We start from the raw sequence: 27,775 nt of genomic DNA on the forward strand, positions 1-27,775 counted from the left end.
CACTCATGATTAGCTCTTCGATAACAAAATAGTCTTCAAAGTTAGAGGGGTGCCTTGTGTAGCTCAGCTCGTTAAATGGAGTTCTGGAATTCTGCATTTCTTTTTTCTGTACTCAACTTCTTTCTGTTGCACTTATACATGAATGACACATGGAAATATCTGTACTAGTATGAACACAGATAGAAAATCATAAAAAATATTCTATGCATCTTTTTTTTCTGATGAATCAACCAAAGAAACCAGGTAGCAAAAACTGAAAACAAATTTGAAATTTCATAATTATCTAACTCTATTAGGATTATATTCTGATTTTTTTCCTCCAGGTTTGGGGTGAGGCCTAGCTTTCAAATATCCTATAGACATTTGCACTTACTAAAAAAAAACAAAACCGTGTAACTCCTTTCAAACAACTGGTTTAATACCACCCTTCAGTTTGGAGACAAAGATACAAAGTGTTTCAACTAGTACTTCCAAATTCCTAGACTGTTTTTTTAACTGCAATTATTTTCTCTCCTAGAAAAACCATTTGTCTAGTATAGTTTTTATCCAGTCCAATGCAATTTTTTAAAAAAAAGTTGATTTCTATTTTCCATTTCTCTATGCTGAAAACTGTCCCTCTCCCTTTAATTTGCAGAAAGTTTGGGGACTGAAAAAATTTTGAATTTTTCCATCCTCACTTTATACAATTCTATTAATGTCTGTACTCACTCATTTGAGACCTTGCCTCCCATGCAGGTGAAGGATGAGGATGAAGATGAGGATGAATACCCTTTGCTTCATTCTTTAATTCATTTAGTTGGTCATTCAAATTGTAAATTCAGGATAGCAGGCCATCTACATTTATACCTACACAAATCAGTGCCACACAAGGCATGTGCTGCTGTGAGGGGTCAGAAAAAGGACTGGACAGATGTGATGACACAGATGTCATGGAATGAATGACACTAGCTAAGCCTTTAAATATAGAGGGAAGAGTACAGGGTGTGCTTTGAAGGTGGACTGGTTAGTGGAGCAGATTATCTGCAGATAAGTATAGTGGGAAAAGTACCCTGAAACAAATCTTGAATTTTTAAAAGCAGGTAATGAGTTAATACTTGAAGCTTTTCATTTATCATGGATGTATTATTATATTTCCAATTTAAGTAGGATCAATTTTCTGTCAAAATAGTAAACAAAAACATGATTGGACTTTAGCAAGAATGACTAGTGTCTGCTGAAGCCTGATTTTTATCATTCTTCTCTATTACTTAGTGCAATGAATTCATCTCAGAGTAAGAATCATACTTCCACATTAATGGATTTCCTTGAGCCACATTTGGTAAGCCTGAAAAATTATCTGTGTGAAGGATGTCATTGAAATGAAAGTGATTTTTTTTCTAAGACTGGAAGTAACTTTATGAATAGTGATAAGCCTTATATCAAGGGGGAAGAGCTGAAATAGTGTTTTTACTGTCAGTCATATCTCTGCTCCATGGGCTGACTTACAACTTCAAAACCTTGGAAGTGGTTTTTCCACTCTATGTGGCATTATGGCAAGGTAAAAAGTGGCTACAATTATGCATTTACCTACCTTTCTTCTAACCCCCATCACATAATTAAGCAAAAGGATGAAGTAGTTGGAACCTTTGATTCTAAGAGTGAGTCAGCATCTGTCATGTCCAGGGAAGTCGGTTGGGGAGATCAGACTCCTAAGTTAATTCAGACCTTTTGGGAAATTTCATAAACACAGGTAACAACTTAGAAAGTTACACAGAACTCTTACACACTATCTAAAAACTAAACTTGACTTCTGCTTTCAGCTGAGATGGAGCAGTAGCAACCAGATGTACCTTTCTCAGCTGAAACAACTAAAAAGACAAGACAAAATAGATGAAAGAATGGTTCTTGAGACATTGGACACCACACAGTGAAGAACAGCGATCCCTGGGAGAGGAGAAACAAGGCAAGCCCTTTGATTATCTCACCTTACCACCTTAAGAGAGTTTCCAGTCTGCAGCACAGGGTGAGGAACATAGGTGGAACCCAGCAGATACCCTGAGCTGACAGAAAGGTGAGTCTGGGGAAACCAAGGCAGCTAGAATTTGCAGGACAGAGTACCAGAGAAGCAACCTCTGGAGATCTTCACAGGGTCCTCATTAAGCATGCCTGTTAGCAAACTACTTCAGGTTGGGAAAGAACCAGCTCAAAAGAGGGAACAGCACCTGATGCACATACAGGGTGGGGAAAAGTTCGTGGAACATTTGAGCAGAGATCTCAGAAGTGTCCTTCTTCAGTAATAGGGAATAATTAGCCCTTGATTAGTGTTCTGGTCCTGCCCAACAAAACTTAACACATAAGATTTGAAGGGCTCGAACTGGTTTTTTCCCTTAATAATTATTTGGCTGTGCCAGGTCTTAGTTGCAGCATGATCATAGATCTTTGTTGCAGCATGTGGGATCTTTGGTTGTGATGTATAAACCCTTAGTTGCAGCATGTGTGATCTTTGATCTCTGTTGTGGCATGTGGGATCTAGCTCTCTGACCGGGGATCCACCCTGGGTCCCCTGCAATGGGAGTTTAGAGTCTTAGACACTGGACCACCGAGAAGTCCCTCAAACTGGTTTTATATACCATAAGTGCATCCCAGAACAAACTGGAGGTTTATAGGAATACAAAAATGTCTAGCACCCAACAAAGTAAAATTTATAATAACTGGTATCCAATCAAAGATTACTAGTCTTGTAAAGAGGCAAGAAAACACAATTCATAATAAGGAAAATAATCAAACCAACGTAGAACTTACACACATCTTAGGATTAGCTGAGGATGACAGTAAAGCAATTATTGTTACTGATATGTTCAGAAGTTGAAGTTGAGACATGAAAGATAAAAAATGAAGCACACTTGTTCCCTGTAGGAGCCACCGTAGGGGGGCCGGAAGTGCACAGAGTAAAGAGTACCCTGCCCCCACACCTTGCCAGTGAAAAAGTAACCTCACCAGACCAGAGCCTCAGAAAGCTATGAGTTAACTTCAAATGACCTAATACACATATAATTGAAATCCCTGAAGGCGAAGGAGAGAAGGAGGGAAAGAGAAAAAAGATTTGAAAAATGTTTGAAGAATTTCCAATTTTGACAAAAAGTAGTACTTCACAGATGCATGAAGCTCCCACAGATCCCAAGCACAGAGACATAACTAAAACTGCACCAAAGCACATCAGGACATGATGTGATGAAACCAGTGGTACAGAGAAAAATCTTCCCACTAGCTGTCTCTTTTACACATGGTAGTGTATATATGTCAGTGCTACTCTCTCACTTTGTCTCACCCTCTTCTTCCCTTCCCATGTCCACAAGTCCATTCTCTACGTCTGTGTCTCTATTCCTGCCCTGTAGAGGGTTCATCTAGAGAAAAAAAAAATACATTAAAAATAAGGGTGGCAGATTTGCTATTGGCAACAATTCAAATGAGGCAACAGTGGAACACCATCTTTACACTATTGAAAGAAACAAATAAGTTCAACTGATTACAAATCAGACTTTGAAAACTATTCAAAAATCAAACTTAGAACCATATAACAAAGAAATCAAAGCAGATACTATATGATAATGTCCTATCTACAGGCAGTATACCAAAGCTTCATTTATATGTTGTTATCCACAGAGAAAAGGAAAAATGGCTCACCAGCCATCCACCGTAGCCTTTACCAGCCCTCTCATACCAATATCAGCAATCTTATTTCCAATACCATCACTGTTTCTGACTAAACATGGAGAAAGTTCACAGAGCCATAGCCCCCTAAAACCTGTGTCCCTGAGGAGCCCGTACATGCAGAGGCTATCATGGAAATAGTCCACGCACGTCTTTTCTCTGTGCTAGTGTAGTTTTTACTCAGCTGTTCCCATGCCTCTTCCTGATGTTTATTTTTCTGGTTACTAGAATAATAGCATTTTTTTTAAAGCTCTTCCTGTGTTTTGGGCTGGAAAGATCTCGCTGCATTCCTTTGGTGCTTTCCTTTTTCAGTTTTGTTTCATGTACGATTCAGTTACTCTCACAGTCTCATTTTAGATACTACTGCTCCCAACCTGTGTATTCAAACCACCTTCAAAAAAGGCAATGGCAGTGGGCAAGTTTGACAACCTATTCCATTGCTTCTAGCCTGTCTCTGTAACCCCAGACAGTTAAGCTGTTGACCCACCAGCATGACGAGGCAGGAATGCCTATTCTGGCAAACAGAAGCAAACTACAAGCCATCCTTTTCTGTGACCATATTAATCACTAGAAGTTGGGCATGGAGAGAATGAAGCGCAGACTCAGTACAGTCCTCCTGTACAACGCATGGGCAGAAACACCCTGAAGTCTCTGTGGCCTCTGAGATACATACAGACAGGGACATATCAGCTATAAACATGCATCAAGTGAAAGCTTGATGGGATTGCAGTCCCCACACTCTTGAAGTAAAGCAAGAGTTAGAGAGCTGTGATTCCAAGGGATCTACAGCAAACAAGTGGAGAGTTAATACTGACAATGATAGGAGCAACAGATACTCAGCACTGAGTATGCACCAGGCAGGGTTTGAAGCATTTTATGGATATTAACTATTTAATCTTCACAAGAAGCCTATGAAGCCGGCACCCTTATCCTCATATTACTGGGAGTAAGGGATGCCGTCCAGGTCACAGTGGTGAAGCCGGTCGGACTGACTCCTGCTCTCTCTCAACCCCTCTGTCCGAACTGCAGAGGGAGGAGGAGCACAGGACAGAGGCTGAAACACATGGTCAGTGCCTTCTCCTCTCACTCGTTACCTCACCATCCTGGGCACCTGGCATCGACGTCACCCACTTTGCCTACTCATAGATCATTTTGAGGAACAAGCAGGAAGTAATTTTGCAAACCTTCACAATGTATTTTAAGTGCCATGCCACAGAAGGGGTTACAAGGGGGTCTAAGAGACAGCAGTGAGGCACCAGGGGGCCGTGTTGGAGGGCAAGGCAGCGTGAGTGTAAGCAGCTTTCTGTGTTACAGGGAAGGAGAGTGTCTGCCATTCTCATGCACTCTGCTTTGTTGTTTTTGAGCACTCATTTCTCAGGCCAGAGGATCTCGCCCCAAGAGTAAAACAGTTCATCCGAAAGCTTCCATTCTTGTGTTAATAAGAGATCCCTAAATTGGATTAAACAGCCTCTTTGTTCCATACAGATAAGAAATAAAGCAGTCATAAAGGATAAAGAACAATTTTTTTGTATCTGGACTTTAAAAGCTCCAGAAGATAGCTTGAGAGGAATCTACGGTAATTGGCTGAGACATTTAAAAAACATATGCCTCTCTGAAAAAAAAAAAAAAGAAGGGAGGAAAGAAGGAAGGAAAATACCTACCATCTTTGCTATGAAATAAAGATAATGGAAAGCTTTGGCTACTTTAATGGCCCTGAGAGCACTAATTTTGCAAGTTTTGCCAGAGCCTTGCTGGTCCACACCCAGCAGTAATATACTGAGACTGAGTGGGCATGTTGTCCTGTAATTAAGGCTACATACAGAGCAGAGCAGCAGGTGCAAACTTCTCATCCTTCAGCTCGACTCTTAAACTGCTTGTACTCTTGTAACTTAAAGTCTAAAGTTGTTAAAAGTGAGATTTGTAAGGTCATTAGTCTATAACAGGAGCTAGGCACTACAGACATTTCTTTAAAGCAAAATCAGAAACAGCTACCCGACTAGCACATATTAGCCATTCTAAGATGTTGGCATTTCACATTTTCTAGGGGGGGGGGACTGTTAATTCCAAGTAGATTAATATCCACATGAACATGATATTGAAGCCAGATTGGAAGACCTCTTTTCCTTTTTGTGTAAAACTTTTCTAGTAACAGGAGGAGTCCCTCCTTACCCAGCCCTCTCTCAACGTAATTTAGGTGCTTGGAGGTTTTTCTGATACAAAAGCCCTAACCATCACCAAGGTTTTGTCTTATTTTCTTATTAAAAATTTATCTTAAGAAGAATTTGAATTGTAGTCACCTTCCTGCAAAGAGCTGAAGCAGCAAAAACCTCACTGGAAACTAGTTCCATTTAAAACATTTCAGTGTGATCCTGCCAGATCTTAAAATAATTATAGCCTAGGAAGGCAGACGTGGCTTTGGGTTTGAACAGTTTTTATCATGCTGTATGTACCTTTCTGTGGGGTCAGAAGAAAGATCAGTATGTGTGCCAAGGACACATACTAAGATGGAAGCCACGTACCTCCGCAGGAACACCCAGGAGAAAGTACAGCGCCTGGAGAAGGAGCAGGGTTTCCTCAGGGACCGTGACACTACCTGCTTGGCACAGAGGTTCCAGCTGCCAGTGAGGGAACCAGCTTCTCCTTGGGATGCCTGTACCCATTGTAGCATTCTTTTGAGATGTTGAGTTAATAGGGTCACTGCTGCTTCTTGAATGCCTTCCGTAGGAACTAAGAGAAAAGACTTCATAGACAATGGCTGTCTGAGCTAATAGAAGCAGGTTTCATAGTTCAACTCCTGGTATAGCAAAAATACCCTTGTTGGCTGAGGACAGATGCTGCAGACCTTGCAAGAAGACAGCTCTCTTGCAGTGCCATCCAGGCCCACTGCTAGAGTTGTGTAAATTATTTACGGGCTTTGGCTATAAATTAGAGATGAGTGGAAGGGCCTTTGAGTCTGATCTTGGATGTACTCCTTATTAGTGAATTTCACACCTTTTCTGCTGGGTGGGAGGGTTTTTGTTAAGAGGACCAAATTTCCTCTTGTATATAGGAATTACTAGTGCTATTACTGTTTTGAAGACTGTTCTTATCTCAAATTCTACTCTAACAGAGTTTAAAAGCCCATTGCTAGGAAAGGTAAATGTAGTCAATCATTCATTTAATTCAACTCACTTTTTGTATCCTTGCTTTGTAAACAGTGGATCTGATTCCCATTTCAGAGAGGTTAATCTTACCTCTTTCCTCGCCGTCAGCAAAACTTCCTTGCTTATTGTTGTCCCAGGTACCTAAAATTCACATATAAACATGTGAATTAAAAGTATCAATGTTATTGGAACTCTTTGGGGCCAAATATCATCCAAGCTGTCAGGCTTACCCTTCTCAAGGAAATAAGCTAGTCAGCTCCATCACCAATACTTCCTGCACCTTCTTAAGTGCCAGGAGAGACAAGGACACTGAGAAATATCGAAGAGCTTGTGTGCCCTGGAGTAAGTGTCCTTGCTTACACAACCTCAGGATCAACCATCAACCTCTCTCTCACACACACAAAATCTGGTGACAGAGACAGGAACTTTTGCTCATATTTTTTTAATGTATCACAATGAGCAGGAAACATACTTGATGAAATATTTTCAAAGGAGTATATTCAATTACCATCTACAATCAACTTAACTATGACAACAAAGTTTTTGTGACAAATTTTTTTCAGTTTGAAAGTTCCATGTGGTTCTGTTAGTCTCCATGTATTTTGGTACAGTTCGAGATCAGCATTGTTACAGTAACAAAAAAGCTAACAAGACTACATTATAGAAAAACACCAAGAACATCATTTTTGGTTTCACTTGCTCTATTTTTTTTTTTGTTTTTTTTTTTGTTTGTTTTTTGTTTTTTTGTACATTGCAAAGGCTGTTCATATACCTCTTCACCTCAGGGTCACGTTCATGTATGCTTTCTTTCCTACCCAAACTTGCCCCCCTCCCCGCCCCCCCCCCCCCCCGAAGAAAGTAAATAAACAAAAAAACTAGTCAAAGCTTTGTTTCACAGTGGGCAGTATCTCAGCGCCAACAACCAACCAACTCAATTTATGCTTCTATTTAAAATGTTTTAATTTAATTTATTATTTAAAAAAAATATATGTCCATGAACATCAAGTGCACTGGCTTGGGTCACTGCCTCTCTCTCCTGCAACTTCCTGCCATGCCTGATAAACTCAGGTTTAAACACATGCCGTCTGTTTTACTTTATTTTCAATTGTGTAAAACTTTGGCCACATTCATATCTTTAAATAGCTTTTAATTAAAAAAAAAAAACACCTTCCTAGATTTATTAAACTTTTCCGTGTGTGTGTGTGTGTGTGTGTGTGTGTGTGTTTCCTTCTTAAGTTTCTTTTTGGAGGATGGAAGAAATAACTCCCATTCTATGGGCACATTTGGTGCTGTGACTGAATAGTGCCCAGCACCAACCCACACTGTGGAAAGTCAGAAAAAAACCAACCAACCAAAATATGAAGTGTTAATGGAGGTGAAGAACTAATTTTAAAAGTGAGTTGAGATATCCTATTCAGCTACCTACAGGAGTAAATTCTCTTGAGTGAGACCAGTCTAAACAGTTGAGCATTGTAGTGAATTCATGCTTTGTAAATGATTCTGGTCACAGCCATGGTGGATGTCAGCCCACAAACATCAGCTAGCTCATGTCTGACCTCTAAGCTTCACCATCACTGACTGCTTTGCTACTTCTGGGTTAATGCTGAGAAGAATTATTTTTTCTTTTTGAATGAACATACACGTGGGTGGTACAGTTGTAGAGGAAAGCATTAAGCATGCAACCCACTCCAGGTTGAAACACTCACATAACCCCTCTGGGGAACATTGGTGGGTGGAAGCAGGCTTGGCCACTCTACCCAACCACCTTGCTGTTGCCAAACACACCCACAGGTCGAGGCATGGCATACCAAAACACTGACAGTCACTCTGCCTCACAGAGGGAGGATGGCATAGTAGCTCAAAAGAAAAAAAAAAAAAAAGCCATTGGGGAGAAGGTGGCAAAATTACAAGGAAATGAACTTAAAGTTGAGGGGGGAGGAAAAGGGGTAGAAATTGCACTATTACCAAGCAGTTATCATTTTTAAAAACAAAGTTTTCAGAAAAGACCTAGCAGAATTTGATAGGTAAAGCTAGTGTTAAATTGTTAATTGGTATCACATAGAGAACCAAAAACAAAAACAATTTTTTTTCTATATGATACAGACACAGAGTAACATACAACAGTTAAATGGCAAAAAATATATATATATTTCATAGAGTTACAAACAAGATAAAATAATGGAAAACAAAACTGTACAACTTCAAAATTTAAAAATGTTCATCTCAAACACAGGGAGAAATACAAGAATTCTTGTCAAAAGAAACAGCTTGCTAAAACAGCAAATATTTTGCGTACTTGTTTTTGACACCTTATGCTACAACTGGATACTGGTATGAATAGTTAGATGGTATTCTTTAGTATTTCTACTTAAAAAATTAAAAAAGGAATTTGCACTGTGCATCAATAGCCTAGTTAGAAATATATACAACAGTTCAGGATCTACTCTTTCATTAAACTAAAAACAAATTCATAAAAATAAAATAGTCCCGGCTAAAAAAGAAAAAGAGAAAAAAAGAAATCCATTTTCAGATCTTGGAATGCTCCAGTCTTTTGCAAAGTCGATGAGTGGCTTCCGCACTCATTTGGGGAAAGAAGCCCAAAGGTGACCAGAGGAACCTGCATTCACAGTCTTCAAAGTTCCCTTTTGAAACATAAGGAAGAGAATGAAAGGGAGAAGGACTTCAACTTTCGGGGTAAGGGGAGATTCTTTCGGTTGATGTTTGGCTATGAAAGTGAAACAGCAAAGCATCTATTTGTCTCCAAAATCTATGTTATAGCAGCACAAAGTTTTCCTTTCAAAGTTCAGACCGCTTTTTTTTTTGTAAGATGAGAAAGGGTGTATGTTGCGTTGTGTTGCATGTTACAGGAATATGGATATTAACATAAACACAAGTGCCTCACACACGGCTCCTTTTTTGCTCTCTGTACGTACAAGTGCTATCTGCTTCTTTGTTGGCTGCGCTCTGGATCACTCACCGCTCAGACTGCCTAACACAAGGACAAAACTTTGAAGTGAAAAATGTGTCTTTTGGTATATGGAATTTCATTAACAGTTGCCTCTCTGCTTGCAGAAGAAGCACATAACAACCTGGGAATCTTTTGTTTTATTCTTTCTTTTATTAAACTAAGTCTTGTTTGTTTAAATCAGAAACAAATTCTCAAGTAACAAGAACCCTTTCCCTTTTTTCTGCCTCAGCAGTGAAAGGGTGTGTCTTTGGATTTTATTTAAAGCATGAAATTTCTTTTTCTGAGAGAGGAAAGAAAACAAAACAAAAACACAGAAACCAAACCCCTAACCAAAAACTTTTTTAGAAAAGAAAAGTACACAGCCCAATTACACAAACCGAAACGAATGCTTTAGTTCAGGAAAAGAATATTTGAAGCATCTACCAAACAAGGAGGGGGAAAATCAGGTGAAAAAAAACCCAAAAGAAGGATAAATAAAAACTAAATGTACAAGGCTAACAGACGTAGATAACTAGAATTATATGCCTTTAAAAAGTTTCAACTCCCCAACCAAAAATAATCTGTGAGGATCCTAATGACCCCTAGAACCCTTTGAAATTCTTTCTTTAGTTTTATAAAATAATTCTGCAGCTACCCTCTAAGAAATGAAGGCAGCTACCTTAAATGGGAGATTATAGGGTGGGAGGAGGAAAGAGAAAGTGGAATTAAGGGACAAAGGGGAGAAAAGCTTAGGCGAATCAACGGATTGCAATCTATCTGCTAGGAATGAACAAGACAACATCAAATGAGGAGCTGTCAGCTGGACCATACAAAAAGCTAAATGTACACAAAAGGTTTTTTTTTTTCCTTTTAAATCTACCATACTGCTTCAGTTCATTTCCAATGCAACAATCTACTCAACACCAAAAATGGTCATATCTATCATAAATACAGAAAGTCAGTTTTTAAAACTTATTTTTTTTTTTTAAGCTACAAGTCCTCAACACTCTGTGTGGGTTTTTTTTTTAAACTCTGAAAGTGGGAGTGCTTAACTTTTCCCCTTGAAATTGGCTTCAGCAGAAAAGCTATCCTTAAAATCCCCAGAAAGCTAAAGCAGTTCACATTGTTTTTCTCAAATACTTTCTGCCCGTTTTTAAATTAACAAAACAAAAAAATCTTTTCTGGAACGAAAATAAAAACAAACCAAAAAAAAAAAAAAAAAAAACCAAAAAATAATATATATAAAACAATGATTCTGAAAACAGAACAAAGTGTGAGCGATTGACCTGAGAATAAAAAGACATTACATTTCTTTTTTTCTTTTAGCAAGCCATTGGTATCTGAATGCTAAGATAGCAAGAAATTTTAAAACTGTAACAAGGTGGACTGCTTTCCCATACAGTGCATGCCGGGCTCCTCTGTGCTATCAACGTGGGGCGTTTATTGGAAAGGGGCAAATATACAAGGGGTTTAAGCTCCAAAGACATAGGGAGGCCCTGTGGACTTCTGTTTCCCAGACCAATAGTACCTTCAAAAGGACACAATGTAACAGGGTTAAGGGTTTTTTTTTCTTTTTAATATTAAAAGAGAAAAGAAAAGACAACAATGTAAAATCACCGGCATAGATAGGTATATGGGAAAACAACCCACGCTTTTTCTTTTTTTTCCTTTTTTTTTTTTTTTTTTTTTTGGTTAGAAGCTTTGGAATTGCAGTTAGTCTATTTTTGAAATTGGTTTGTTATTAATTTTTTTTTATTTAAATTCATTTGTGTGTATTGTTCATCTTCAAAGCTTACAATCTGAAGGTGTCCGTTCCTACACTGGTCAGACCACTGTCCTTGGGGCAGCTGGGGTCTTTGGGACCCTCCACCGGGCTCGCCGGTCCGTCGGACTTTTGGCTGAGATCCGTGTCAGACTCCTCCGAATAGTCGTCTGTTGGCATCGAGGGCTGAACCCCTGAGGTGCTGCATGAACTTGAGGTAACCGTTGAAGATGAGGAGAGAGGAGGAAAAGAAGGGGGCTTCGCGGCCGAAGCCCGGGAGACCACTTGCGGCCAAGACTTCCTGGAGGCGTGGGGGGAAGCGGAGGACGAGGAGGGGGCGGCGGCCGACAGGGGAGGGGGGCTGTCGTTTGAGTGAGCGGCAGACTGCGAGGTAGATGCGGTGCTAGGATCGGGGAAGCAGGCAGAGTGAGGTAATAAACTAGGGTGCTCTTTGGCGTTTCTTGCTGCTCTCGTGATTGTTCTGTGTTTGTGCAAGGCCGACTCGAGATGTTGACTCAGAGCTTCCTCCCCACACAGCGCGCTCTCGCACGCCAGGCAGTGGTACGAGCCGCCACCGCCGCCGCCGCCGCCGCCGCCGCCGCCGCCGCCCGTGGGGACGTGAAGCACCATCTCTTGCAGGTTCACCACAGACTGGCCGAAGAAGCAGAGGGACTTCAGGTGGCTCCTCGCCGCCTCCTCGTCACCGAAGCCAGCCTGGCACTTGCGGCAGACCAACTTGTACTGCACCTTTGGAACAATGAAGGGGTCATAGAGGGAGTCCGCACTTTTGCTTTCTGCTTCTGGCTCTTCGGGGGGTTTCGGCAGGAGGGGGGACACCTCACGGGGTGCGTTTTTCTGCTCTTCTGGTTTGGGGGATTCTTTGGCAGGGTCTTTGTCTGGGGAAGCAGCCCCCGGGGGGACTGGGGTTTGGCTTGCTTTGGGCTGCTGCTGCTGCTGCACTTTTTGCTGCTGCTGCTGCTGCTGTAGTTGCCGTTGCTGCTGCTGCTGGAGGGCCTCCTGCAGACTCTGCTGGTATTGCTGGTACTGCTGCAGCAGGGAGCCCGGGGACAGCCCCATCAGGGCCTGCGACAGCGCAGGGCTGTAGGGGAACAGGCCTTCCATGCCATACATCGGCTGCAGGTACCCGCTCTGCAGGGCGCCGGGGATCTGGGGGGCGTAGTAAGGAGAGAAGCCTGGTACAAAGTAAGGGAGGAACTGGCTCGTGAGCAACGCCGTGGGGTCTGAAGTCAAGGCTGCCTGCAGGGCCTGCAGCTGTGCGGGGTCCACCGCATACTCCATGGCGGGCAGTGGTGCTGAGAGCGTGGCTGCAGCTGCCGTGGGGGCCTCTCCTTTCTCCTTCTTGGGGACAGGCAGGGGTTCCCCTTTCCCTTTGTGTGCCTTCTCCTTCTCCTTGACCTTCTCACCATCTTTGTCCTTGCGCTGCTGCGGCTGCTGCTGCGGCGGGAGCTGTGGTGCAGGTGGTGGCTGGGCTGCTGGCGGCGGCGGCTGCACCTGTGGCTGTTGCTGCTGGGGTTGGGGGGCTGGCTGAGGGGCCATCGCCATGGTGGCTTGTGCTGGGGTCGGGGAACTCAGCGATGCTGAGGACGGTTTATTTGGTAATCCAGATGTGGGGAGGCCAGGGGAAGGAACTGTTGTGCTGGGCAGACCCATCAAGTTCGGTTTAGGAGACGTTAAAGCTGAAAGGAATGGAGACAGAAGTCACATGTCAGTCTGGGTGGCGAGGCTGAAGCTTGGGAGGTTTTGCTCAGGAGGTTTCATCTGTGTCACTGGCACAGGGTCTAAGAGCTCAGAATTTGAACTTAAAGGATCCTCTCTGTGGATTTAACGTTTCGGCAGAGCATTCTTACCAGGCTCAGGGTTGGCCAACCTGTATTTTAATCCAGACCCCACCCAGGGTCAGCTCCTATACTGGCCCTATCAGCTGAACAACTCCTAACACCTTACAGCCCAACGTGCCACACCCAATCCCACTGGGTCATGTTTTCTTTGCCATTCTCCCAGCTACCATTCGCTCTGTTGCTTAGTCGCTAAGTTGTGTCTGATTCTTTGCAACACCATGGACTGTAGCCCACCAAGTTCCTTTGTTCATGGGATTTCCCAGGCCAGAATATTGGAATGGGTTGCCATTTCCTTTTCCAAGGGATCTTCCCAACCCAGGGATCGAACCCACGTCTTCTGCATTGGCAGGCAGATTCTTTATGACTGAGCCACCAGGGAAGCCTTTCCATTCACTCTGCCCAAGGCAATTAGTCTGGAGGCTCTCAGACTAGCTGTTGCCAGCTGGGACCCATTTGAACCAATGGCCTTCATCAAAAGCCCTGCAGAAGTAATACAGTATGGAGAAGAGAACAAAAGCAAGAAACCCAGTCAGGCACCAAGACCACAGGAATAAACACAACAGGCTCCACACATGTGCCTCTCTGACCTCCACTGCTGCCGCTGAATGGATGTGTTAGGAGGCAGAGAGAGGAGGAAGAAGGGGAAGAAATGAGAACAATCCATTCAAGGTAAACAGAGCCACTGCTTTGACTCAGCTGACCTGCTTTAACAAATCTGTTGAAAAATATGACCATCTAGGAGTAGGACTCTGGAGTCCAATGGAAAAATGAGCATTTTCTTCTCCTGCCCCTATTTGGTTGACAGGAAGGTTTGGAAACCAGACACAGAAAGAGGGAAAAGCAACATCAGAAATGGAACAGCCCAAAGTGCGGGCACCAGCAGTTCCTGACACATCAAAACTTAGGCCCCACTGCTTATGGGTGGCAGGCCATGGCACTAGGCCCATGTAGGGTAGAGCTGCATTCTCAATCACACTCAGGCCTAACCTACCATACCTGCAAAGCCTTCACTGAGCCCAGAGACTGCCATCCTCCCTGACCCTTAGTCATCTCCTGGTTTAACTCTTCTGTTCCAGGGTGATGGAAGGCTGCTGCTGGTTCATGTAGACTAGCAAAGTGGTGGAGGACAACACTGACCACATCCAAGAGACTAGACACTAGACATCCCTTCTCTTCATCTGGACCACCTTCAGCAAGAAAGTTGGGGTGGGGGGTTCCAAACAAGTCACTGTCTTTATGAGAGTAAACATTCCTGAAGGCCAGACCCAGGTGAAGACAATGTTGATTTCTGGCTCCAGTGGTATAGGGTTCCCTGGGCTATCACACACTGCATTAAAAACCCTCACATTTCAGGTGAGGAGAACAAGGCTGCCTCCAGTTGCCAATCCCAGAAAAAACATGCATTAACTTCGGGATAGTGAGGAGGATGCTTCCCTCAGCATCACATGACATCATTAACTAACGCTTCCAAAATGACAGAAAGGGACAGCTGAGATTAAGTCATCCAGTTTCCTGAATGCAGTTAAGGGACCAAAATCAGAGGAGAAGATGTGTCTCACTAGAAAAACCCAGTAAAGGTTGGTTAGTTAAGGTAGCACAAATAAGGCAGGGACAGACCAGATAATGAATTCCACACTTGGGACATGGCTCTGTCTACTTCGAGGCAACAGGCTTGCTCTAGGTTTTAGGTTGGAGCTGCAGGCAGAGCCAGGTGCTCAGCAGGGCAGAGAAGAAATGCCTCCTCATTGCCCCATCCCTATGGCATCAGGCTCCCAGAGAAGAAATGGCAGGACAAAAGAGATTAAATTTTAAGGAATATGTACTGAACCTCTGCTATTTACCAGGCTCTGCACTAGGCGTGTTCACTCAGTAAAGTAGCTCAGTACATTCTCACAATAATCCTGTGGCTTTGGTTTTCTCATCTGTAAGGTGGGAACCAAACAAGCCACTTCACCTCCCTGAGGCTGAGTCACGCACTCCTGGAGTGGCTGAGTCCACTCCTGACGCCGTGTGGGCTGTGGCTGACACGTCTGCCATGTGATGCTTGGAACCTCGGCTTTCCACAGTAGATGGGTATGGGGAGGAAATGGAAGGTCATGGAAAGAGCTTACCATTGGGCCTGACATAGTCCTTTCTTTCCTAACTGCAGATGCAGCACTCCTGGGAGCTGTGGCTCAGTCGGTGGGGGTAACTGGGGCGTGCCTGGCTGCCCTGAATGATTAAGAGCATATCTTCCTACCTGGCGTCCACTGTAAGTGATCAGAACCTGAGGAGCACTAAGCATATACCCGTTGACTGACTGGCTCACACTGGGTACTGTGGAAGGAGCCCAGTGCATAGCACTGGGAGCCTGGAGGCCTGGGCGGGAGCTCTGGCTCCTGCCCTAGCTTGCTGAATGGTCTTGACCTCTCTGGGCCTCAGTTTTCTCATCTGTAAGACAAGGGGAACAGATTAGACATTCTAATTCTTCCTCATTACTATGAAATGTTGGGCCTTCCCAAGCCCCTCTGCCAAGGTCCCAGGCTACAGGAATAGTTCAGCACTCAGCCACTTCCCCTCGCCTGTTTCCTGGCTTACGTCTAGCTGACTCTTATCATCATCCTGTGACACTACTTGTCAACACAGGTAAGCAGCGACTTCTACATCTTAATGCTTTCTTCTCTTAGGATAAGAAAGTGGGATCAGGAATGAGGTAGCTTCATGTCCTGTAAAACCACTGCCAAAATTATAAAACTTGGATTTAATTCAACCAGAAAGAAGGGCTGCTCTGGGAAGCAGCTGAACCATTAGAGCCCCTGGGAACTGGGACGTTTCGGAGGTAAGGAGGCACACTGAGGGGCTCTGCTTTGGAGAATGTGCCCTGGTCAGTACAGGCTGTGGGGGGCTTACTAACTCGTGCTAAGCCTCACAGGAGCCTAGAGGTGAGGTCCAATTTAGGAAAGGCAGCTGGATCCAGAGAGGACGGGTGAGGAACAAGGAGGAGGAGGAACGAGAGAGGCATACAGGAAGAACGAGAGAGGCATACAGGAAGAACTGTGGAACTCCCTATGAGGTAGAAAAATGAGCACCAAGTATGTGACTCTGCATTAGAAAGGGAAATGGGCAGAAGGAAATGAAGAGGTGATTGAACACCCCTAAAAATAAACATTGTTGGTTTAGACGACTATAAAACACATCATAATTCAGAACCACATTGCCCAATACAAGTTCCTGGTCAGTGCATTCCAGTATGGAGGTAGTCTAATTAGAAACTAGAGGGTGGTCCAGTGGTTAAGGCTCCATGCTTCCACTGCAGGGTGTGTGGGTTCAATCCCTAGACAGGGAACTAAGATCCCACATGCCACGTGGTGCAGCCAAAACCCAAAACTAACACACTACTGTGTTTCTGAATCAAAGGGAACCCCCGGAGTAAGGCTCCACCTTGTGAGAGCTACTTCCTGGTAGCCTCTCTCCTGTGAGAGCAGGTCTCTGAAACAGGAGGCGGGACCTCAGGGGACAGCAAAGAGTTGATTTAAATTCTCTTGAACCTGTTTCCAGAGGGCAGAACCCAGAATTAGCTAGGATGTTCAAATGTTTTATATTTTCAATAGATTTCTAGAAGGGATCTGCATTTTCACAAAGACTGAATGGAAGGATCCATAATGGAAACTGCTGTCTCAAAAACACCCCAGGATCTAGTACACCAGAACCCTCCAGTTCATGCCCACAGCACACACCCTGGTCTGTGCTGAACACCAGGCAGGAGTATGGTTTCAGGAGATCATTCCAACTCCAGGGTCCCCATTCTTGAACTGGGAAGTGGAAGGGCCATGTACACCACAGCTCTAGGGAGACTCAGTGGAAGGGACCTGAAATTCTGTTGCAGTTAGAGAACTATCAATGTGGAGCCTCCCATTTGCCCAGCACTCAGGTTTTGTGTGGTGGCTCCTTACTACTGGGAGAAATCGCTGAGAGCAGAACCCACCTGTGTTGGATGGAGTGAAGCCTGGCAGGGAGGGGCTGTTGAGGCCAGGGAGCAACACAGGAGGAATGCCCTGGAGCGCCGGGTATGCCGTAGGAAGGTTGAGAGCCTGCAGAGGGGCGTTGTCGAACATCCCTTGCTGCTGAGCTGCCAGTCCAAGGACCTCATTGGCCTTTTTAATCCGGTCCAGCTCTTGTTGAGCCATCAGCTGACGTACAGTGGCTGGGTCAAAGTACTCTTTCTCCTTGTCCAGCTGGCTTCCAATGGTGTCTTTAACTTTGGAGATATGCTGTTGGGAAAAGATATGGTCACGTACAGACAGCCGAGCGCTGTACTTGATGCCACACAAAGTGCACTCTGTTTTGGGTCCCTCGTAACTCGTTTGGTTTATACCAAAATGCTTGGCCATGCTTAACTTGGACTTCTTTTCTTTTGCCCGGGCATTCTGGAACCAGACCTGAACAACTCTCTTTGGCAGTCCAATGTCATTGCCCAGGACTTCACACTCCAGCATGGTGGGTGTCCGGTAGTCATTGAAGCATGACTTGAGGACCTTCAGCTGCAGATTGGTCATTTGAGTGCGAAAACGTTTCTGCCCGGGCCTATCCCCGCTGTCTCCAGATTTGCCTGCTGACCCACTCACACCAGGGCTTGGAGAGCAGGGGTCTGCAAGGCTTGAGGTTTCACTGTAGTCCACGGTACCTTCATTGTCATATTCCTTGCTGTAAAAGCTGGGAGCTGGGCTGACCAGGCCGGATGACAACCGATCTTCATACTCGGACATTGCCATCATGGCTGCTTTGGTCAACCCTTCACTGGGCGCAGAAGAGGATTTGGTTTCAGTTGCTATTCCCGTCGCACTATCGTTATCTGCATTGCCCTCATCGCCAGTAGTGGTATCTGTGATCGCTGTGTTGACTGAGGAACAGTCATCATTGTCCAGCTTAGTCTGGTCAAAGTTTAGATTAACTGAGGACATGGAGGGGCTTTCAAAATCTTCCATGCCTTCCACCTTGATGGAAGAAGGGCTCAGAAGAGTCCTGGGAGACAACTCCATGGTTTTGCTCACAGGTGAGAGGGGAACACCTTGGCCATCACTACTGCTTGGGGGTAGGTGGGAAAAGCTAGTTCCATCAAAAATATCTCCCTTCATCTGCAGTCCCCCATCACAGTCTAAGAGCATTGCAGACAGAGTTAGGTTGTAGCCAGCTCTCTTGGCTTCATGCCAGTGACGGGACCGGATATGAGCCTCCAGGGCAGTCTTGGCTTTGAAGAGTGCTCTGCAGAAGGGGCACCTCCTGTGGGCCTGTGCTGGGCCCACCGCCCGGAACTGTCCTTTCCTTTCCCGGGCCCGGGTGTTCTGAAACCAGACTTGGACTACACGTTTCTTCAAGCCCACCTCATGCGCGATGTGATCCAACATCTTTCGAGTTGGATTGGAGTCCAAGAGATACTTTTGGTAGAGAATTTCTAGCTGTTCTGGTGTGATAGTTGTCCTCAGACGCTTGTCTCTCTGAGGTTCTTCTCCCCCTGTCCCACTGTCATTTTCTCCAGGGCTTGCACTGGCCTTTTCCTCCAGCTTCCTCTTCAGAGTGTTCATCGTGGAGGTGGGAGTTGAAGGGGAAGTGGCCGAGCTTGCCGGAATCTGAGGTATGGCCCCAGAGAGCAGCTGGCTTGCCAGCAGTGGGTTACTGGGGTCAAACAGCATGAAAGGCATATCCAGTGATCTGTCCAAGAACTGGGGGTGGATGAATTGGTTCTGTGCACTCAGGAAGTGAAGCTGCTGATGCTCCTGCCAGTGCTCAAACGATGGGAATGCCAACTTGCACTGGTCACACTGGTAGGGGATTAGCTGAGGAGGTAGGTTGGCCAGCGGCTGAGGAGTTGACGTATGGAGGGGCTTGAGGGGCAGGTGGGAGAGCTGGGAGGGGCTGGGGCTCGACTGGGGCAAGGGGCACTGAGGGGGGGGCACCTGTGGAGGAGGTTGCGTAGGTACCGGTGCGGGGGACGTCAGCTGCGGGAGCTTCTGCTGGGCAGCGCTCATCTTCTGCTCGGGCTGGTCTTGCTGCTGCAGCTCTGCCTTTGGTTGTCCTTGCTTCTCCTGGGTTTGGTTTGGCTGTGCACTGGAAGGGTCAGCCTGCTTTGGTTTCTCATCACTCGCCTCTGGTTTTGCACTGAAGGTGGCTAGCTCATCGGCCTCTGATGGAAGCTGTAAGAAAGCAGAGGATGCCGTATTGGCCGCGGGTGCTGGGGTGCTGTAAGCCTGGGAGGGCATCGGGGTGCTGCAGGAGGAACTGGTGGGTGTCAGGATTTCCATGGCATCCATGGAGTCCTCATTCTGGCTGTCATCCTGCCCTTCCTCGTCCTCATCTTTGTAACACAGCTTCTTCTGGTGCTTGATGAGATCGAAGATGCGCTGGAACACCAGGCTGCACTTCTTGCACTGGTAGTTCAAGTTGCTCGTTCGAATATACCTATCATTTGTAAGCTCACGCCGCTCTCCATCTTTGCCCTCTCCCTGATTCTCATAATTTTTCCGGGCCTTCTGTCGGGCGTTTTGAAACCAGACCACTATGACTCGGGTCGGAAGGTTCAGTAAATTAGAGAGTTGCTCAAATTCGTCGTCCTTTGGGTAGGCGTTGGCATCAAAGAAGTCCTGCAGGACCCTCAGCTGGTAGTCAGTGAACCTGGTTCTCGAAGACCTCTTGCTCCCCCAGTACTCCTGCTTCTGAGGTTCCGGGGAAGGCGGCCGAGAGTCAATCTTGAGCTCCTCCAGGCTGGTGATGGGAGGATTGCTGAAGTTGTAAGGGGAGTCCTTGTTCCGCTGCCGCTCTTTGAAGAGCGTGTTTCTGAACCAGTGCTTGATCACTTTCTGGGGCAACCCAGACTTGTCTGCCATCTCTTTGATCTGCTCTTCACTGGGGGAGTTGTTAATGTCAAAATACTGCCGCAGGACTCGGAGCTGGTCATCCGTGATTCTGGTGCGAGGCCGCTTATTCTGCTGCTGGAGCAGACTCGGATTGAGCTGATGCTGGTACAGCTGGGCCAGGTCCGTGGGCAGGGGCTCCACGGGTCCAAGCTGAGGGGGCAGCTGAGCCGGCAGGGTCTGCAGTGGCATCGTCTGCATCATGAGTGGTGAGAAGATGGGCAGCTCCATGGGCACAGAGAGCTGGGTGAGCGGCACGGAGGGCTGGGCCGGGGCGATCGTGGGTGAGGTGATGGGTGGGGCCGACGCGGGGATGGCCGGGGTGGATGCTGGCTGGGGCGGCGCTGCCGGCAGCGGGGGTGGAGGCGGGGGTGGAGGTGGGGGCGGCGGCTCGGGGGTCTGAGGCCTCAGGGGATACAGCTTGTCGTAGTGCTCACGGTACTGTTTGGCAAATCTCTCTAGCTGTTTAAATGGAAAGTAATTTTGATGAACGTGCTCTTGATGACTCTTTAAAATCAAGATGTTAGAAAACAGCTTGCCGCAGGAATCACACTCAAGCTTCTCTGGGTTCTCGCCCTGTTCCGTCTTCCCGTTCTTCTTCTGCACCTTCTGCTTGTTCTCGTTGTACTGGATGACCAGCTCAAAGCCAAAGTTCTCCAGCAAGGCCTTGGTAGCGTTCCCTCTGGCATCTGAGGCAATGCGTGGAGGGAGCATGGAGGGCTCAGAACTAACCCCTGGGGCCAGTTCTTTCTTCTCTTTGGCCTTCAAGGCATCGGGCAGTGATTCCTTTGGTCCCGAGCTGATCTCTCCCCCCTCGGCACTGTCCCTCTCTCTCTGGCTTTCTTTCTCCTTCTCTTTGATAACCAGTTTGTTTTTCTTTTCAGTGTGCTGGCTGGGCTGTAGGAGGGCAGGGTGACTCTGGGGCAGAGGGAGCTGGCTCTGCTGCTGCTGCTGCTGCTGCTGCAGCATCTGCTGGTGGCCCTGCTGTGGGATCTGAACCTGGGCCTTCAGGTCTTCCAGCAGGCCTGGCCCCGTCCCGGTCAGCGTTAGAGCCCCACTGGTCACCGGCAAGCTCACCTCCGGGTTGAGCTGGAATTCGGCACTAGGGATGTAGAAGGGAAAGAGGAGATGCTGCTGCTGCTGCAGCTGGAGCAGGGTCTCGGTGGTCATGGGGAAGTGGGGCAGAAGGGTGGGGTTGAACAGCTGGGACTGGATCAGAGCCGCCTGCTGCTGCAGCTCCTGCTGCAGGTGAGCTTGAACTTGAGCCTGGGCCTGGGCCAGTGTCTGTGCTTGCTGCTGCTGCTGCTGCTGCTGCTGCCTGGATGCAATCATGTCTGCCAGCTTCTTCCGGTTGGTTTCCTTGGGCTCTGCAGGGGATGCAACGTTGGCACTGATGGGGTTCCCCAGGGGTGGCATTCCTATACTTTCAGCGGGCACTTGACTCAATAAGCTGGAGCTCGAAGCGATGCCAGCACTGCTCGGGTTGGTGGTGGTAAAGGTGTTACTGCCACTGGTGCTCACAGGACTCGGGGTGGAGGAGCTCAAGGGGGCTGTGCTGCTGCCCCCAGCGCCATTGCTGCTGCCGCTTGCTGCCTCCAACTTGGCTGCCCGGGCCTTGGTCTGATGCAGCACAGAGCGCATATGGATCTCCAGGGTGGAACTCTGGCTGTAGGCCACATTGCAAGTGTTGCACTTAAAAGGTTTGTTGTCAGGGCTGCTGGTGGGTTCTGGCTGACCGGTGGCCGATTCTTGAAGGGCTCTCTTTAACTTGTGTAAGTGGGAGACAGAATTGTAGTGCACGAGCAGGATGTTCTTTTGAGTGAAAGATTCCTTGCAGACAGTGCACTTGTAAGGGCGAGAAGGGTCCAGGAATTTTTCCATGGTGAAGTTGGGGCCTTTGCGGAAAGGTAGGGCTCTCTTTGGCTCTGAGCCCGAGTCCTCTTGTACCGACCCAGAGTCACTGCCCGTCGGGCTCTGTTTATCCTCCAAGTCACTCTCTTCCTCCTTGTCTTCCTCCACGATTATGGTATGGTCCTCAGCCAGGGTGGGGTCCCCCATTGCCAGGAGGTCCCCATTGGCCAGAAGGCCACCATAAAGCTGCTGGATGTCGGCCTCACTCAACTCCAGGTGGCTTGTCTCAAGGTGTTTTTTCAGAGCCTGGAAAGTTCGGAAACTGCGCTGACAGAGACAACACATGGTGGCTGCTCTGATCACGTGGTACTGAGAGTGGAGCTGCAGCTTTTCCACGGTCTTGAAAGCCAGGCTGCACTGGTTGCAGCGGTACTTGTACACATGGCGATCTGATACTGGCAGCTGAGGCCTCTTGGCGTGAACCTCATTGAAGTGTGTCTGGAGGGTGGCGGAAGTTTTGAAAACCTGGTTGCACCCCTTCTTCCAGCACAGGAAGCCTGAATCTTCTCTCACAGAGCCCGGGTCCACAGGAGAGGGTTTCAAATCTCCACTGTGTTCTGTGCTCGCAGAAGGTAAGATGTTCTTTCCCAGATCCTCTGAGGTTTCTGTAAAGAAAATAGAAATCAAGCCCAATGTTAAAGAGGGCTTCGAGCTGCCTGCCTAGCAAGGCCTTGTGAACACAGAATCTGATGATGAGGGAAGTATCCAAGCTGCAGACACACACTCTCCACGGAGCCCCCCGCCCGCCCCCAGAGAGCACATGCTATATGAGCATATAGGAAGGAGAGAGGAAGAAAAGGAAATACAGAAAGTCTTAACTCTTAGTAGGCCTATACCATCACACAGATCTGTCTTTTAAACAATATCTGTTTCAGTTTCTCAACAAATAAAAGGATACCCCTTTTACATGGATCTAAACTGTAGAATATGTGATTTAGTGTGCTGCTAAGATGTGGGACATTTGTAAGGACTGCTGTCCGTTGTAACAAGAAATTTTGGATGTGGGGATATATTTTGGATATATTTCTTAGGCATTAGATTTTGACTTCTGACTGTCCTCTCTATTCAATAAGCAATGCATGTTCAAGTGGCCAGTTACGAAAATACATTAAAAATTTTTTCTACAGTGAGACCATCACACCCATAAATATTCTGACCCTTTTTCAGGTCAGTGGTACACTGCCTAGTATGGAGAAATCACAAGGGAGGAGATGGGGAGGTCGTGTGGGGCAGAGCTCTTCCCAACTTAAATCTTAGCTGCTGACAAGATGTCAGTGATGGAGGAGAGACTCATAAACAGAGGTCCCACCCAGTGAGGGTTCACCGCAGGGCACCACCAGCATCTATGTCTACAACAGCGTCCCTTCCAAATGTTCTCTTTTGCTGCCTCCTATGAGACATTCCTCTATGAGACAGTCCTGGAAGTCTCAAAGAAGAGTTCTGTGCGGATACAGCACCTAGAAACATACCTAATCCAGTGCCCTGAGATCACCCGTGTGCTCCACAAGTCCCTCATGTTTAAGTCCTCAGAGAGGGAATATGTAACGGCTTGGGATGGTAAGTTACGTGTGTTCTGACTCTCTGGTCATTAACTTCCTCACTGTACAGTCTAAGGGGACATGTGTCCACCAGAACCTCACTGGTTCTCACCTGAGCTTTTCTCACTTCAAACCACAAGAACAGCAACAGATACCCACTAAGAGCCCAAGTATCCAGTGCTGACAACAGTGCCCCTCATCCCTTGAAAAGTTACATTCAGCTTAGGAGTACAGTAAGGAATCTGCAGCACTCTTGCCCTATGAACATTCTTTTTCTCTTCTCAAGGTCAAGAGTCATGACACTAACCAGGCTGCTTTCCTGCCTCCTCCACACTGGAGCTCCCGTCTCGATCTGGAACAGCCGCTGGGAGGAACATGCTGCTGGGCATCACCATCTCAGGGGTGGTCACCTGCAGAGCAAGCAGCAGAGACACGAGGCAAGTCAAAAGGAGAGGAAAGAGACCCAAACAGGAAAATGTGTAGAAATTATTTAATAAGCAAAATTAGCCTTCACCAGTGTTAAGGCTGGAGGTGTCACTTTCCATAGCTCACTGAAGATTCATGTTTATTAGACAAAGCTCACATCAGTCAAAAGTGTTTCTACGGTTACATTCTGGACATAATTAGCAGTGCACACTTGAAGAATAATCTTATTATTAATATTTTTCCTTTATGCAGAATTTTGACTTTGATCACTGACAATGTTTTGTCATGGGCTGTGAAACTTCTTGTGCAACCAATTAGGTAGATAAGTTGAAAGGCCCACCTTAAGCTGCTGAAAACATAATAAGGGCCCTAATTAAATCATACCTAGTAAAGTACACTGTAATCTTGAAGCAGGGAGCATTGTAGTACTATTTTCAAAATGTATTCAGGCAAGAAGAGGAGGGGAATGAGCGAGAGAAAGGGTAAGAAGAAGAGAGGAGAACAAAGGGAAGGCTAAGGACATGCAGACACACTGGCAGATTTTCTAAGAAACAACATTTTGTAACCCTTTGTAAACTGAGATCAAGTGCAAATGAGCATTTCTTATGACTCACTTCAGTCAGGATTTCTCCCAGGGTCTCTGCCTGAGGTACACAGCATTGGAGGGAACTTCCACCTGTGTGGTAGCCCAGAGGGTGTCCTGCATCCTACAACAGGGCAGCCCCACCTTGGCCACGGCTATTGCTGCCCAATATAGCAAGCTGGGTCAAAAGAGCTACCATTTAAGGTCAGATTTTAGGGATTTATTTCTCCAGGCTGTCCTGCCATCTGGCCAGAAACTTGTCCAAACACGTTATCATTTGCCTTCCATTAATGTGATAAGAAGCCCTCAGTATGCAACATAAGGCTAAAAGCATCTTGGTTTAAAAAGAAGCAGTGCCCCTTTGCCTGCTACAGGACAGCAAGGTAGTTGAGTGTATTCCCAGGTGAATCAGAAATCATCCCCTATTTGAATGCAGCCTGAGACATAAACTGACCCCGAGGTTACAGGAACAGAAACATACAGTCACCACTAGCCTTTCTACATGGCACCCAGCCCACCTGGAGACATTGTTTCCTCATCAAACATGACCACTGAGATAGTATCTTCTCTTGTTGTTGCAAAGACCAGAACATCTAGATAACTGTTCAAAATTAAGTATTTAAAATAAATCTTACTATTAATTTCTAATGGTTAAGGATTCTGGCCTTGTTCAAAACCGCTGCTGATGCATTCACTAGAATTATCAGTGGTAGGTTCCACCTCAAGGGGAAACTCGGACAGCTGTCCCCATAAATACCAAAAAGGTAACTCCCCCTTACATTTCAGGGTGTTAGGATAATCTCAGCAACCCAGATGCCCAAAGGTGCAGAAATTAAGCAACAGGCACTGGAGAAGGGCTCTAAGGAGCCCCATGTTTATGAACAGCAGGTGCGCGGCAGGTGCACGTGAGTGACACAGAATCCCTCTTGCCCAGACATTGCACCCTCACACAAAGCTCACCAGCAGCTGGTTAAGGCTAGCTGTTGATGAATCGTTAGGAATGGAGCAGAGATTGCCAAACTCATTCCATCTATTTTCTTTTTAATAGAAAGCATTTCTGACCAGTGTGGTTGGGGAGTCCAGCGGGAATCCAAGAAGTGAAAGGTCACCGATTAATTTATAGTCCTCGACCGAGGGGGAGCACGAGGTTGGGGGCAAGATGGGGAGAAAGGGAAAGGAAAAAAAGACTGCCCCCCACCTCCTTTCTCAGTTGTAGCTGCAGGATCCGTCCTTTCCTGGGATCTTTAGGAATTATGAAAAATGAATCATGAGAAATAAAAAAAAAGCCCTACAGAGTAAAAAAGAATAAAATTATCTAACACCTCAGCTGCACATCATTATAGAAAACTGTGGGCTCTTTATACGCATTACAGTAAGGCAGACATCCCCTCTAACAGACTCAGTACGACGGATCAGTAATTGTTTTCATACACTTTAATTAGAAAAACTCAGATGGCTATGAATAATAATGGAAAAGAGAGACTTTTGCACTTGAAAGGTTGAAGTCAATCAAGTGTGAATGACGGCAAAAAAGAAAAAAAAAAAAAAAGACACCAATTCATCAGCCCTCTGTTGTCTCGCCGAGACTTTAATCATAATTCCTGATTGGGATTCAAGAAGGCAGTAAGCAGCGGTTCTTTGTCTGCCTTCACCTTCCATCAATTAACTCTCCCCGAAATATAATCATCAACCTCACACGCTCCTCTGCATCTTAATCTGGGCCTCCAAACCTGTAAGTCTTGCCCCGTATATGTTTAAGTAATTACTTTTATCTACCTGCATCTTCTCATCTATAGTGTACCCAACCTCTCCCTGAAAGCAAGCAAACAAAAAAGATTCAGCATATAAAATCTTAATGGACAAGAAGTTCCCAGGAGACTGAGAGGAAGACTCCTGAAGGGAATCCTAACGATCTAGAAATTCTGACAGGGTCTCTCCGCTCATGTGTCTGAACAGAGAGATTGCAAGGGAAGCTTCTTTGCTATGCAGGACAGACCCCATGTAAGCTCTTGGGCGTTAAGTGTTCCTGTGTCTGTGTCCACTCCTCCTCCTCCCAACTTCTCAACCCTGTCACTCAAAGTTTCCACGCTTTTTTGGTCAACAGCCAAAAGTACGGTCCTGCCGAGGGCTCACTGAGGAGCTGTGCTCACAGAAGATGACAGAAGTTGGCCAAGGGCAGAGTTCTTCAGCACCCCTTGTCTCCCAATCAGAGCTGGTGGCCACGCAGCATGGAAAGCTCAAACCACCCCAGCCAGGCTGGAGGTCCCTGGGAAAGGCGGTCACTCACCAGTGCCAAGCACAGTTCTGTAAAGCCCTTCCTTTCACGAGGAGCATCGGAGCACGCTGGCAGGTGAAGGGACCAAACCTGCCCACAGTATAACCAGCCCCCTTTCTCCCTCACCCAATGTGTCCAAGCTGCAGACCCCCCCAAGCACTGGATGCCATTACACACACTGTCCCAGCACCCGCAACCACAGACTCAAATGCCAAACAAAGAGATTAAGGTTTGGCAAGACCACCCCATCAGTCCAAATACCTACTTGTCCTATATCAACATCCATGTAGATTGATTCTTCCAGTAATCTTACACCCGTACACAATGAGTATGTTAAATTACATTCCCCCATACTTGTCAGTAATGTATAAAGGGGACTTAAGAGTATGAAAACAGACTTTTAACTAAAAGTCCAAGTTTTTCAGCTAAGAAAGTTCAATCTCTTAGAGCAATGACTTCCTCAGAATTTGAGTCTCTCTTGACTGGTGGCGGTCTGGAGAGCACACGCCTTCTTCCTGCTTCTCTGAGCCAAGTCAGGTTTGCAGAGCTGATGAGAACACAGGAACAGAGTATCATCTGAGCAGGGACAGAACCTTCCAAACACATACACAGGTCTCACATAGAGTGAGAAATGGGGAGTTCTGCACTGATGCTGGGAATCTTCAAGTTTCAGCAATTCTCATGATGACAATAGAAGTAGAAGCATTCTACACTGATACGAAAAATCGTCACGCTTAAACGATTCCAGAACAAC

The 27,775-nt window shown here is 46.1% G+C and overlaps 1 protein-coding gene and 1 long non-coding RNA gene across 3 annotated transcripts in view; one reads left to right on the forward strand and one right to left on the reverse strand.

The window, feature by feature from the left end:
• Positions 1-1,225: 1,225 nt before the first annotated feature.
• Positions 1,226-26,312, forward strand: LOC139029890 (uncharacterized). Its single transcript, XR_011482170.1, has 4 exons — positions 1,226-1,318; positions 1,800-19,012; positions 22,687-22,771; positions 24,024-26,312. It is a non-coding gene; the product is annotated as an uncharacterized lncRNA (long non-coding RNA).
• Positions 7,260-27,775, reverse strand: part of ZFHX3 (zinc finger homeobox 3) — a 249,726-nt gene continuing 229,210 nt past the window's right edge. For both annotated transcript variants that reach the window (XM_070451077.1, XM_020888547.2), the window contains exons 8-10: positions 24,045-24,147; positions 17,366-22,804; positions 7,260-13,239 (exon numbers count right to left, since the gene is read on the reverse strand). In XM_070451077.1, coding sequence (XP_070307178.1) covers positions 11,573-13,239; positions 17,366-22,804; positions 24,045-24,147 — 7,209 coding nt within the window. In that variant the 3' untranslated portion in view covers positions 7,260-11,572. The remainder of the gene's footprint in view (positions 13,240-17,365; positions 22,805-24,044; positions 24,148-27,775) is intronic.

Source organism: Odocoileus virginianus, chromosome 20 (assembly GCF_023699985.2).
Source record: "Odocoileus virginianus isolate 20LAN1187 ecotype Illinois chromosome 20, Ovbor_1.2, whole genome shotgun sequence".
Classification (NCBI taxonomy): domain Eukaryota; kingdom Metazoa; phylum Chordata; class Mammalia; order Artiodactyla; family Cervidae; genus Odocoileus; species Odocoileus virginianus.